Below are 12,625 nucleotides of genomic sequence, written 5' to 3' on the forward strand. Positions count from 1 at the left end.
TTGTGGAGCTCCCTCCCACCCTGAGTCAGGGCTGGCCCTGGGACTCGCTTTAAACAGTAAAACATGATGGGAGCAACACTGCACCAGCTCCAGGCTAGCACCTTAAGAAGGTCTGGCAGCTTCGGCTCTTAGACTCTTGGAGCCCTGGGCTGCCATGTAAGAAGCCCCTGTGGAGCGGACACCAAGAAAGGAAGGGGCCCCGAGGAGGACAGAGACCCCAGCCAAGCCATGCACTGTCCAGCTTCCCAGCTGTCAACAAACATCTGAGTGGAGACGCCACCTGGGATGTTCCAGCCCCAACAGACATCGTGTGGAGCAGAGACGACCATGCCTGCTGGACCCTGTTCGAATTCTTGACTTCCAGAACTGTGAGTAAGAGTAAAATAATTGATATTTTTAAGCTGCTGAATTTGGGGGTGATCCTTCCTGGCAACACCTGATAGCAGAAACTCTGTATGATACGATGTAACCTCAGTAGTTGCATCCGTAATTCAAAAATCTGCCCACTCAGCCACTTTGCTCTTTGGTTTGGGGTTTCTAAGCACAGGGGAAGTTTCCCAGAGTTCCTTCCCCACCCCAAGCCACCACCCCAATGACATCAGGAAAGTACCTGGTTCTACCCCTTTTGCAGTTACTCAGGTCATCATTACAGATGCACGCAATCACTCGAGTTTATTTCGTCTGTGAATGTGGAGGCACCATGGGGACAGGGAGCGAGGGTCATATTTACCACTATGTCCCCCACTTTAGCACAGCGTTCCCTGCACAGTTAACATCAAATGTGTGTGTGTGTGTGTATTTATATTTGAATGAATAAATAAATTGGTGCAAAGTTCGGATTGGTGTGAAGTCCAGAGTAGCTAAGGCATAGATTGAGAGATCTCTCATTTGCCAGGCTAAGGAGTTTGAACTTGATCCACTAGTGAGTGAATGAACAGATGGACAAGGGGCTTCAGTTTCACCATTTGCCACAGTTAATCCACAAAATCAATGCAACTACATAATCCTCTGAGTCGTTTGAAGTCCCCCTGGTAATTAGTTTCCTGGCACATTGCCAGGTTGAATCCCATTTCCCCTCCTCACAGATTTCTTGCATTCCTGGAAATATCTGAAAGAGAAAACAAGTACTCGATATTTCATTATTTAAAAATTGCCTCACTTTAATACAAAAACATTTACAAAAACGTGTTGCTCTGGGTCGAACTCGAGATGTTTCATTGCTGATGCCAGTGATGTCAGTGGGCTCCACGGGGTCAGTAAAATATCCTAAGGCTTTGGGAACCAAAAAAGTGTCTAATAGAGAACATGGTGTACTGTGCTCCAACATGAAACGTGTAATTACGTGTAGACTCTGAGGGCCCCTGGGTGACCTAGAAGCGTCCACCTGGCCCACAGGTGAATCCCAGACACCCTGCTGCTCCGTGATCTATGTCTGAAAAGATTTCCCCAGTTTGGGGACTTCATTAAAAGCATAATTTTCATCACTGTCATGGCTCACCTGCTTTCTAGGGTTTCCTCTTTACCCCTCCTCACATATACTGTTGAGTCCTCTTGGGTCGGCATGCTGGTCCATGACCAGGAATGCAGCCATGTGCCCTCTCCAGGCCCTAAATCGCTAGCACCAAATCCGTCTGTACCTAGAAGGCTCTCTTCCCAGTCTTCCCACTTGTACTTGGCGAGTCCACCCCAGTGATGAAGGCAGAGCCTGCACAGTCTCCCCTCTCCTCTTGGCGCTCTGGCCAGCCCTCCCCTTGGAGCTCACCCCTGGCCTCTCCTGTCCACCTTCTCTTTAAGGAGTTGACCATCACCATCAGGGCTGATCCCTGTTCTCGGTGCACTCCCTGTGTCTTCCTGAACTGTCTGGCTTACTCTCAGCATCCTGTGTCTGTTCCTCTCTACTTAGAGCCAGAGATAAATACGTGTCTACCCTTTGTGGGCCATCCACCATAGAAGAAATAGGGCACCTGTGTTTGTCCATAGAGAAGCGCACATCCATGCTTGTATACAGAAAGAAACAATGGAGACTCAGAATTCCCATAGCTGTCACCACAGAGGACACACAAAGCCCTGCAGGAGGCAGTGAGCCCCTTCTGCTAGACGCTGCTTTTCTGCCACCACCAGAGCTGTGTCCTAGACACTGGCTGCTCAGATGGCTGTTTGGAACCCGTGACTCCTTTCCAAGGAATGCTTGCTGGTTCCGTGAGGTGGGGAAAGGGACTTGAGGGAAGGAGGGTGTGTTAGTTTGGGTGATGGTAGCCATAGCAATAGAAAAAAACACTGACATCTCAGCAGCTGAACACAATAGACATTTTTTTGCATTTGCATTTCTTTATTTTTTTATTTAAAATTTTTTCTGATTTTTATTCAGTTCTTAAAGGTTATTTCCCAGTTACAGTTACTACAAAATATTGACTATGTTCTCTGTGTGGTACAGCACATCACGTATCTTACACTCAGTGGTTTGTGCCTCTCCCTCCCCCGCCCGTTTTGCCCCTCCGACTCCCACTGTAACCACTAGTTTGTTTTCTTTATCCGTGAGTCTGCTTGTTTTTTGTTATATTCACTGGTTTATCATATTTTTTTAGATTCCACATATAAGTGACATCGTACAGTATTTGTCTTTCTCTGATTTATTTCACTTAGCATCATGCCTTCCAAGTTCACTCCTGTTGCTGCAAATGGCAAAATTTCGTTCTTTTTTTTATAGCTGAGTAGTATTCCATTGTATATCATGTCAGCAGCTTAACACAATAGAAGTTTCTTTCTTACTTCAGGCATAGACTAATCAGCAGGGCAGGGGGTGGGTTCTGCTCCACGCCGTCATGCAGGAACCGAGGCTGCCGGAGGGTCTGTTCTCCCTAGCATGGCTTCCACGGTCACCCTGGGGACTCGCCTTCAGCTGGCAGGTGGAGCAAAAGAGAGAATGTAGGATGACAAGTGGGAGGGTCAGATGGCATGCATCACTTCCCCCTTTAGGCCACGTGACTTTAGGCCAAGTGGAATTGTGGAGGCACCAAGAGATGTCGCGGAGCTGGCGGCCTCAGAGGAAGTGGGTAGGGACCCAGGAACGGCTGTTCTCTTTGCCACAAAAAGATGGGACTCTTCATTCATTTTCCTGATTATTCCCCCCCCCTTATTTTTCTAGTTTCAAATAGAGCCATTTCCATTTCTCCTGTGGCTTATTGTTTTTCCAGTTAGTCCTCCAAAGATCTCCCTGCCCACTCCGGCCCGCTACACTTCTTCCTGGTTCGATTTTGTAGCCCGGCGGTGAGAGCCCCGCACTGCGGAGTTCAGCATGGTGCAGTTGTCCCGGGGGTCCTCTGAGGGCTCTTTTAGATCAGGTTCCCTGGGACTCGAGGGAAAACCTGCAGTGGAAACCTTGGAGATGGGGGGCTTCCACATGCTGATTAGGACTCTGGAACAATGGGAGAGGTGTAAAACCTGCCCTCCAGGATCCAGGGAAGACGCACCTGGAGTACAAGCAACTGGCCTTCAGGCGGACCAGCCTGTGCACTTTAATGCACGGGCCTGGGTGACGGAGAAAGACACGAGCGCTGTGCGGAGCGGAGCTGCTCTGAACCGCTGCCAGGCTCAGCCCGGGGGACTTAATACACCTTCCTTAACAGAGAACCGTAATCTCAGTCATAATAATCCCCCTTTCGTGCAGAGCTGCATAGTTTACAAAGCCCTGCCCAAATAGTATGTTGTTTGCTTCTCTTGGGGGCAGAAGACAGATAGTATGTTTATGTCCTCTCCTTCCCCGCCCCCGCTGCCCTAATTCTGGCCGTCAGCATCTCTCAGTGGACTGTTAACAGCCTCCTAGCTGGTCTCTGCTGCAGCCTGCCTCCCTCTAATCCATTCTCTGCACCGCAGCACAAGTAATCTCTCTCACAAAGAAAGCTGCCCCCTTCCTTCCCTCCCGAAACCCTTCAGGAGCTCCCTCTTTGCACTTGGGATAAAATCCATATCCCCAGCCCTGCCCACCAGGCCCCGCGTGATCCGACTGCTGCCTGCCTCTCCAGGTTCATTTCTTTCCACCGCTCCAGCTTGGCTCAGCTCTGGATGCCAGCAACACCAAATGGCTTAGGTTCCCCACAAACCCTGTGTGATTTCTCACCTTTGCATCTTGATTTTTCTTGTCTCTTTCTGTACTGCCCCATGCCCTCCTTTTGATTCTTGGTTTGCTAACACCTCCTCTCTCCTTAAGAGCCAGCTTAGCATCACTTCCGAGAAACCTTTCCCAGTGACCACATACAGACACACGTGTACACACACACACACACACACACACACTGACTTCCCCCACATCACACTGTGCATATCTCCATCACTGTCCTCATCACACTGTTCTCTCCTGATGTATTACCATGCCCATCCTTCTCAGGTTGTCAGCTCTTACAGGGAAGACTGTTACATACTCATCTTTATATCCTGGTACCTGCATTGTGCCTGGCATCTAGTAGCTCTCAATAAATGATTATCGGAGCATTATTTCAACAAGCCTACATTTGAAACTAGGGAAACCAGTGCTCACAGGGCTTAAGGGATTTGTCCAGGATATAAACTAATAAAATGAGAGAAATGAAATGCCAATCTTTGAGTCTAATGTCCCAAACACTTCAGACTATACCACACTAATTTCAAAGGGACCATAGATAATTTTGTGAGCTGAAAAAGTTCTGTCTCTTACAGAAATTATTGTCTTTTTAAACATTTTTTGTATCTTTTCTGTTGTTGTTGTTTTGTTCTTTTGTTTTACTGCTTTTGAATCTCAGATCCTTTTGAGAATCTGAAAAAAATCTATGGGCTTTTTCTCAAAAAAAAACGTGTGCACACCCCCCAAATTTTGTATGTAACAGAAGAGTGTATTAGTCAGGAGAGGGTAGCTGTTGCTGCAGTAACATATAGACCACCAAATCTCAATGAAATAGCAAAGCTTAAAGTTGAATTCTCACTCATAGAAAGTTCTTTGTGGATCAGCAGGGGTTCTCCTCAACCAGTGAGTGAGCGGCATAGGCTCTCTGCATCCTGTTACCTCAACATACGCTTCCAAATCCTAAGACAGGAGAAACAAGAAATGGCAAAGGCAGTGCTTCAGCATGAAAGTGGCATGTGTCTGGGGTAAGTTGCAAAATGTCCATAGATTTTTTTTCCAATCTGAAGTGCACACCCCTTAGCAAATTGACTCTGTTTTTCCGCCTATCAACAGGTATTATCTATATCTCCATCCCTTGAATGTGGGCTTGACCGTTGCTTTTGGCCAGTGGGACATTAAGAAACATAATGCAGTCAGAGGGTTAAAAGCATTTGTGCATTGGAGCCTGTGCTTTCTTGCTGCTCTTTGGAACCGTGAGATCACCATGAAGAAGCCTTAGTCTTTCTGGAGACATGTGGGCCAGTTACCCCATCACTTCAACCAATAGCCAGCACCTACATATGGACAGAATGAATGTTCAAGCAGGTGAGTAAGGCCATTCTCCATCAGCTAGCCCCCTGCTGACCCAATAGCTGGCTGAGGTTGCAATGAGTGAACCCAGGTAAGACAAGCAGAACCACCCAGCCTTGCCCAGACTTTCTTGATGACCCAAAGAATTTTGAGCCAATCAATGACCATTGTTTTAAGCTACTGAGTTTGGGGATTGTTTGTTATGCAGCAAAAGCTAACTAGTACAAAAATAGGTACCGGGAATGGAGTGCGGCTATAACAGAAACCTAAAATGTGTCGTACTGATTGTGGAACTGGAGGCTAGAAAATTAGTTATCAAAGACTGGGAAAACAACAGTGTTAGTGGATCCATAGACCAACAGCTGTGAATTTCTACATGTAATTTAAAAGCCTGGAGGCATATGATCATTTTAAAAAGCTCTCTCCTGATCAGAGACTGGTGAGCTATGATAATTGTGTTAGACCTGAAACTTCCTAAGAGAAGGGTGAAACCTTGGAATTACAAAAAGAAGAGTTTAGGAGTCAGAAAAAAACTTGAATCTAGTCATGGATTTGCTGTTTAGCAGCTGTGGATACAGTTGTGGAACCCCATCTCAGAGGCATGGAAGATGATACTTCAGTGGTTGGCTTTTTGTCAAGATCAAACAAGATAATATATGGGAGAAACTGTTAAATTGCTAAGAACTGTCCATGAAAACTCTGTATTATCACCATGGCATGAGGCTGCCATCATCCTGACATGACCTCAGGTGAGCAGTACCTGAAACCACCAGGGGGCGCTATGAGGTTGGAATTCCAGGAGACCCACGGGGGCCTGGAATCAATCCCAGGTGAGTCAATAGGGAAGGATTTCTTGAGAAACTAACATTAATTTGAAACGTAAGTAATGAGTCATATTTAGCCATGAGGCACATATTCTGGGCAGAGGGAACGGCGTGCACAAGAAAATCTGGAGGTGAGTGAGCACATGATTCATTCGTATAACAGCCCTCTCTAAAATTTGTGGCTTCCTCCGTGAGTCCATCAGGTTGAGGAGGTGGAATTAGGGGCCCTATCTTGTAAGGTTGTATCTTCTCTTCAATGTATGCAGACATGAGAGAGGGTGTGGGTCATTCTTGAAACACAATTTTCTGCTTGTTTACAAATGATTAACTACCACAATCAATCGTGTCAAAGTTCAGGTGACTGCATCCTCTGGGACAATGGTGAGATGGTGCCTTGTGCTTCGAATGACGATAATGGAATGCACACAGGATGGTCTGAGAGCAGAGCTCGCGTTCTGTGTTCTGGGCACAATTAATGTGAAAGATCTCCTGCCCTCTGCGGCTCTCCATCCATCCCCTCACTGCTCTTCCTTATTCTCACTCCCCACCCCAGCCCAGCCAGGCAGCCAGGGCAGGATGGGGAGCAGGCTGGTACTTCCAACCTGTGTCAGGAAGTAAGTTAAGGGCTTAATGTTTTATGTATTCAAACCTCAAAACAACCTTATGAAGTAGGTATTAATGAAGATTAGCCCCATTTTCCAGATGGAAGAAACAGAGTCTTGGAGAAATTAGATAGTTTGTTCAAGGAAATCAAATCCAGCCTGCCCTCAAGTTGCCTGCTGCCTCTCCCCTCCAAGGCCCCTCACCCACACCTGCAAGGTCAACAGAGGCAGGACGGTCATCCGCCATGTTTCTCCAGCCCTTTATGGGCCACAGTTTGGTTTCATAAGTGCCAAGTTAGTGCAGTTTGGACTTTGAATGTGCTGATTCTGAGGAGTCTGTGATGGGGGTACATTTGAGAGCGTCTGCCATTTGTACATGGCCTTCAAGTTGGCACCACGTCTCTTTCACATCGAACTCCTGTGCTTCTCACCACAGGCAGGGCGGGTACCACCTCCAGGTTGGGAGTAGCTGCTGACACTCTGTATCCGCAGTGGAGCTGAAAATGTGAAGACACCTGCCCCACATCTGGCCACAGGCAATCTAGACATCATTTCCACAGGTATCACGGTGAACATTTGCTTGGACTATGCCATTTCAAGAGATTGTTAGAATCACATTTTTCTTTAATCCAGTTTAACGGCGGGGCCACAAAGAAAAGACAGAGCCATCATTGTGCTGTTCAGAGTAGCGAACAGATGAAGGGGAAGCACTCACTCTTCCAGGCTCAAATAAAACAAGTCTGACTCACCCTGTGTGAGTGGTACTTGCCTTTGCTGGGCTCAACCCTAGAGGAACGTCCTCTGACCTTTACCTGGGAGAGGTGATCGGTGAAGAGTGAAGGGTGACGGTGTTTACTGAGTTCCTTTCAGGTGCCACTATTACGGTGGCTTTCAAGGTTATCAGCAAATACTGGAGATAAATGTTGAATCTGTCTGAATCCAGTCATCACCTATACTTCACTTCCCAGCAACATCAGGGCAGCCCTTTATTTTTCTCTTAATAAAATTAAGTCCTACATAAGTTACATAATAACAAGAATACATATTTGATTAATTAATCTCTTACAGTTTTCATTTTTATAATGCCTATTTGTGAAACATTTTCACACTTAGCAGCTCATCCCGACCTTAAGTGATAGATAAGCATAGCCCTGCCAGTTTTCCATGTGAGGAAACAGAACCAGAGACAGTCAATAAAAACCGCAGTTCACCTTTAGAGAGAGCATGTAGTGTGTGCTAGGCACTGTTCAAACTGTTTTAAATATTCAGATTTATCTAATTTTTGTAGCAACCCTGTGAGGTGGGTACTTTTATTACACCTGTTTTGTAAATGAAAAAGTGCAGGCCCAGAGAGGTTAATCATTTGCCCTGGGTCACACAGCTGGTGAAAGATACAGAGAGAATTTGAACCCAGGTGTATGGACTCTAGAGCCTTATAGCCTCTTACTGACTTACTCAAAATCACATAGCTAGAAAGAAGCAAAACCGGAATTCTAAGCCTGGCCTGCCGGACTTCAGACCCTGCACTCCACTTAGTAATGATAGCTCGCGTGTCTGAGTGCCCAGCAGGGGCCTGTTCTAAGCACTTGACTTATATGCACTTGTTTGACTCTCACCACTTTCCAAGTGAGAAAACTGAGGCATAGAAGTACAGCGACTTGCCCGAGGTCCCGAAGCTGGGAAACGGCAGGGAGAGGATTCAAACCCAGGCAGCCTGGACCTGGAGCCCACAGTCCTCATCGCCTTGCTGACCACCTGTCCTCCCAGATGCTCGCCCCAAAGTCTGTTTTATGTGAATACAAGCCAAGCTATAGCAGCACTTGCCATCCTTCCCATGGGTTTCTAGGGTCACAGGTAAGTTTTCTGTCTGTACAAAGTCTAAGGCATTTGCAGGCACTGATGGCTTTCTGTTTACTTTGCCAGACTGTTTGCTCTGTGGGGACAGCAGCTGACAGCAGCGCTCTCCGTGCAGGCTCTTCATGCGCCCAGGAGCCTCGGTCAGCTCCCCTGTCGCAGAGAGACAATGACGAAGCCAGGGACGTGGGCTCGGAGGGTGCCGACAGAGCTGCTCCTTCTGTGTGCTGCCCTGGGCTGTCTCAGTTTGCCTGGCTCCAGGTAAGTGACGGTTACAGACGACTCCCTAATCAGTAATACGACAGGAGAACATAAAGCTACATAATGCTGACCCTCTCCTTGTCACATGCCTGTTGAATAAGGAGCATCTCTGGAAGCAATTGGCACACACCTGATAAAATAATATCAACAACTCTTCACATAATTGTGGAACCGAGCGGCTGACTTCAACAGGAGGTCCCATCAGAAACGGACATGTTTAAATGTATTTTGTCATGCTGAGAAGATTGGGGCGCTTGTGCTGTATTCTCAACAAAGCCTTGTTGTGATTCTTTATGCAGAAGGTTTGTTATGTACGGGGGTGAGGGGGAAGGCCAATTCATAGCAAGGATTTTAATATGACAGTGCCCCCTCTCTACCTGCCCATCAGCCTAAATTCTTTGCTCCCCCCCCCGCGTCTCACACACACACACACACACACACACGCGCGCGCGCGCTCTCACGCTCCAGATGTTCCCAGCAGTTAAACGCTAACTGATGTATTTCATCATGCTGTCGGTATTCGTTAATAGGGTGCAAAACAGGCTAAAGAAAACATCTGAGTCAAAAGCTCAAACTTAGTTTGAGTGGAAGTTCAAACTCGGGCTCCAGTGCGTGTCCTGGGGCAGGAGAAGTGTCCACTGTGAGGGTCTGAAGCCGCCAGGCGTCCCCGGCCTCCTTGTGAGCAGTCCCGTGGGGAAGAGGACTATTCAGGGCACTCCTCTGACTCATTCCATAAAAGCTGGGTGAGCTCAGCCCCTCACGGGAGGAGCACCAGGCCCCCCGGACACACCCCTGGACTCAGCTGTGCTGAGCGCTCAGGCCCCATTGGGCACCACCCGAGACCAGGATGAAGAGTGTTCCCTACCCCCTGGGCACTCGATGAATAACAGCCATTAGGATTATCCAGAAACTCCACTTGGCCCTGAAAAGAGCAAAGCTGCCAAGGCCTTCCTTGTATGCACTCTGTGCCGTCAGGAGCCGAGGAAATGTGTCAGGAATGGAGGGTTTAGCGGGGTCACAGCATCCCTGCCCACACGTGCACCCCTGCGTGAGGCTCCCTTTCCGGCTCCGGGGATGCAGAGATGAACAGGACACAAAGGGCTCATGTTCTCACGGAGGAAACCAACATGTGAGCACATGCTCTGTGAGCTGCGACGAGAGATCGCACAGGGGCAGGCGGGGAACAAGGGAGGGAGTGCGCGCTGTGCGGGGCATGGGGTCTGGAACGGCTTCTGGGAGAGGAGGTGCTTGAGCTGACTCTTCCCGTATGAGAGGTGTTTGCCAAAGGGCCAGGAGCGCGGAGGGTATTCCAGGCCAAGGAAGCAGCACAGACAAGGGCGTGGAAATGGGAGTGCCTGGCTTGCTCCTGAAGCTGCACATCTGCTTCAGTGAGCCTTGGGCACAGGGCAAGGTGGGCAGCTACCCCCGGTGAGACAGGGTGGGAGCCAGCTGGAGTCAGATCACAGGGGGGCCTGAGGGGGCTCTTGCACACCAGCTGCACCTTATCTTCTAGGCGATGGGGAGCCACTGGGGGGCTTTTGGCCAAAGATGGACAGGGTCAGACTTACAGGTTAGGAAGTTCGCCCCGAGGCAGGAGGTGGAGGTAGGAGTGGGCGGGTAGACGACAGGTCGGGGACCCTCGCGTGATCCTCCAGCCGTGTCGGGAGAGGACTGTGGTCTCTCTTCGTACCATGTAGAAAACCACACTGGTCCTCAGAGAGGAGAAGAGAGTCATTCACGTTTGGTGAGTCTCAGACCCTTCCCTGAATCCGGGTTTAGTGCTCTGACGTCGACGCATGGTTCCCACGGGGCACCCCTGAACACGGCATGCGATTGATTTCCACGCCTTCAATTCTGGCATGGAAAATGCTGAGACCTCCGTCATATTAGCTAAAAAAGTGTCCATTTTTAGTTACTCTTGTAATCAAGTCAGATGAAATGGCCATCACATCATCACGAGACCTGTGTTTATTTCCTGCTGTACCAGCCACTTAGATATGTCAGCCCCAATCCTCCCAGCCATTTGAGATAAATGCTATTGTTTACAGTTTACAGAGAAGCAAACTGAGATTTAGGGGGATAATGACTGTCTCGAGGTTCCTCACTTAGTACAAAACAGAATATGGATTCAAATCCAGTTTCATTTATTTTTTTGGTCTGGTTCCAGAGCCCTTGTCTGCCCCTGCATCTTTCTGCCTCTCACTAATGCATTATTGCCTCTCTACCTGCCTTGTGGATCTGACTTGCTGGACTCCCAGGCCATTTCTCTATCTCTGGACCACACATTGGTTGCCTTGAGATGTTGCTTTAAATTTCATGTCTACAACAGCAAATGACAGAAGAGAAATTGAAAATCTGCCACCCAGAAGCTGCCCCTTCCAGCAAGGAGGAAGGATGCTATTTGCAAAGGGAACGGATGCAGCTGCCGAACAAATTGTGTGTGACAAGAAAGTTGTTGTGTCAGGGCATTTCTGCAGAAAGCCAAAATATATTGATGTACCCGTCTATATAAGCTGATGGCTCGCAATTTACTGCTGACCTAATCCTGCCGTACGCAATGGATTCATCTTTCTTTTGATCAGAGACTCCTGGTAGACAGAGAGTAGGAGACAGGGACCGAGTGAAATATGTCCTCAGGCCGGCAACAGATTTCGTGCACCTCGAGGAATGGCAGGTACATCCTTGCCTGTCCTGACGTAGGGGATACGTTCCAAGGACTTGCAGAAGGGTGTTTGCTGTAGCATTGTCTGCAATTGCAAAATATTGAAAAAAATATAGATGTCCCTTCAAAAGGAATAAACTGGGTGGAATGCATGTCTTACAATGGAACATCTGGATTAAAGGAAGGAACAAGATCTCTTTATCAATCAACACGGATAAGCCAGAAATACAAAGTTGATTGACAAAAGCAAGTTACAGAATAATATGTCCAGTATGAGTGAAGCACGTGAAAGCAATGCTCTCTGGTGTGTCTGTATGTGGGTATGTAAAACACTTAAAAGACTGGAAGGGTACACGCCAAGTTCATGACCGTGCCGTCCTCTGAAGGAGAGGAGAGGAAAGTGGGACTGGGGCTAGTGTCAGCCGAAGAGGTCAAATTTATGAGATTATCTTCTGTTTAAAAAAAAAAAAAAAAGAAGGAAGTATTTGAAAATGTTAACACTTGCCAGTCCTGGGTTGTAAGTACATAAGTATTATTTTTTCCGTGCTTCTCTGGACATATTTAACTTTTCAACATTAAAAACATCCAGAGGATTTTTTTTACACCTTCATTGTACTATGGTTCCTGTACAGTAAACTACACATATTTCAGATGTAAAATTTGACGAATTGTGATAGAGATATACACCCATGAAACCACCACCAGGATCAAGGTAGCTAACATTTCCATCACTCCCCAAGAGGTGCAATTTTTGAATTCCCAGTTTATCCCTCCCCACCCCCTTACACCTCTGGTAACCGTAAGATAAACATCCAGAAGAACTTGAATGACAGACGTCAAGTCGGTTGCTCAGAACGTCCATCTGGTTTGTTTCTGTAAATTCATAGGCATGAAGGCCCTGACTGCCCCTGCCTTCTGTTGGGTCCATGCTAGTCCCAGGAATTAAAGATGCGATTTAATGCCGGTCTTGCTTTCA

General features: G+C 47.6%; 1 protein-coding gene across 1 annotated transcript in view; it reads left to right on the forward strand.

Moving 5' to 3' along the window:
- Positions 1-8,794: 8,794 nt before the first annotated feature.
- C8B (complement C8 beta chain) overlaps positions 8,795-12,625 on the forward strand; it is a 38,322-nt gene continuing 34,491 nt past the window's right edge. Inside the window, exon 1 of the mRNA XM_010958367.3 lies at positions 8,795-8,987. Coding sequence (XP_010956669.2) covers positions 8,896-8,987 — 92 coding nt within the window. The 5' untranslated portion in view covers positions 8,795-8,895. The remainder of the gene's footprint in view (positions 8,988-12,625) is intronic.

Source organism: Camelus bactrianus, chromosome 13 (genome assembly GCF_048773025.1).
Source record: "Camelus bactrianus isolate YW-2024 breed Bactrian camel chromosome 13, ASM4877302v1, whole genome shotgun sequence".
NCBI lineage: Eukaryota > Metazoa > Chordata > Mammalia > Artiodactyla > Camelidae > Camelus > Camelus bactrianus.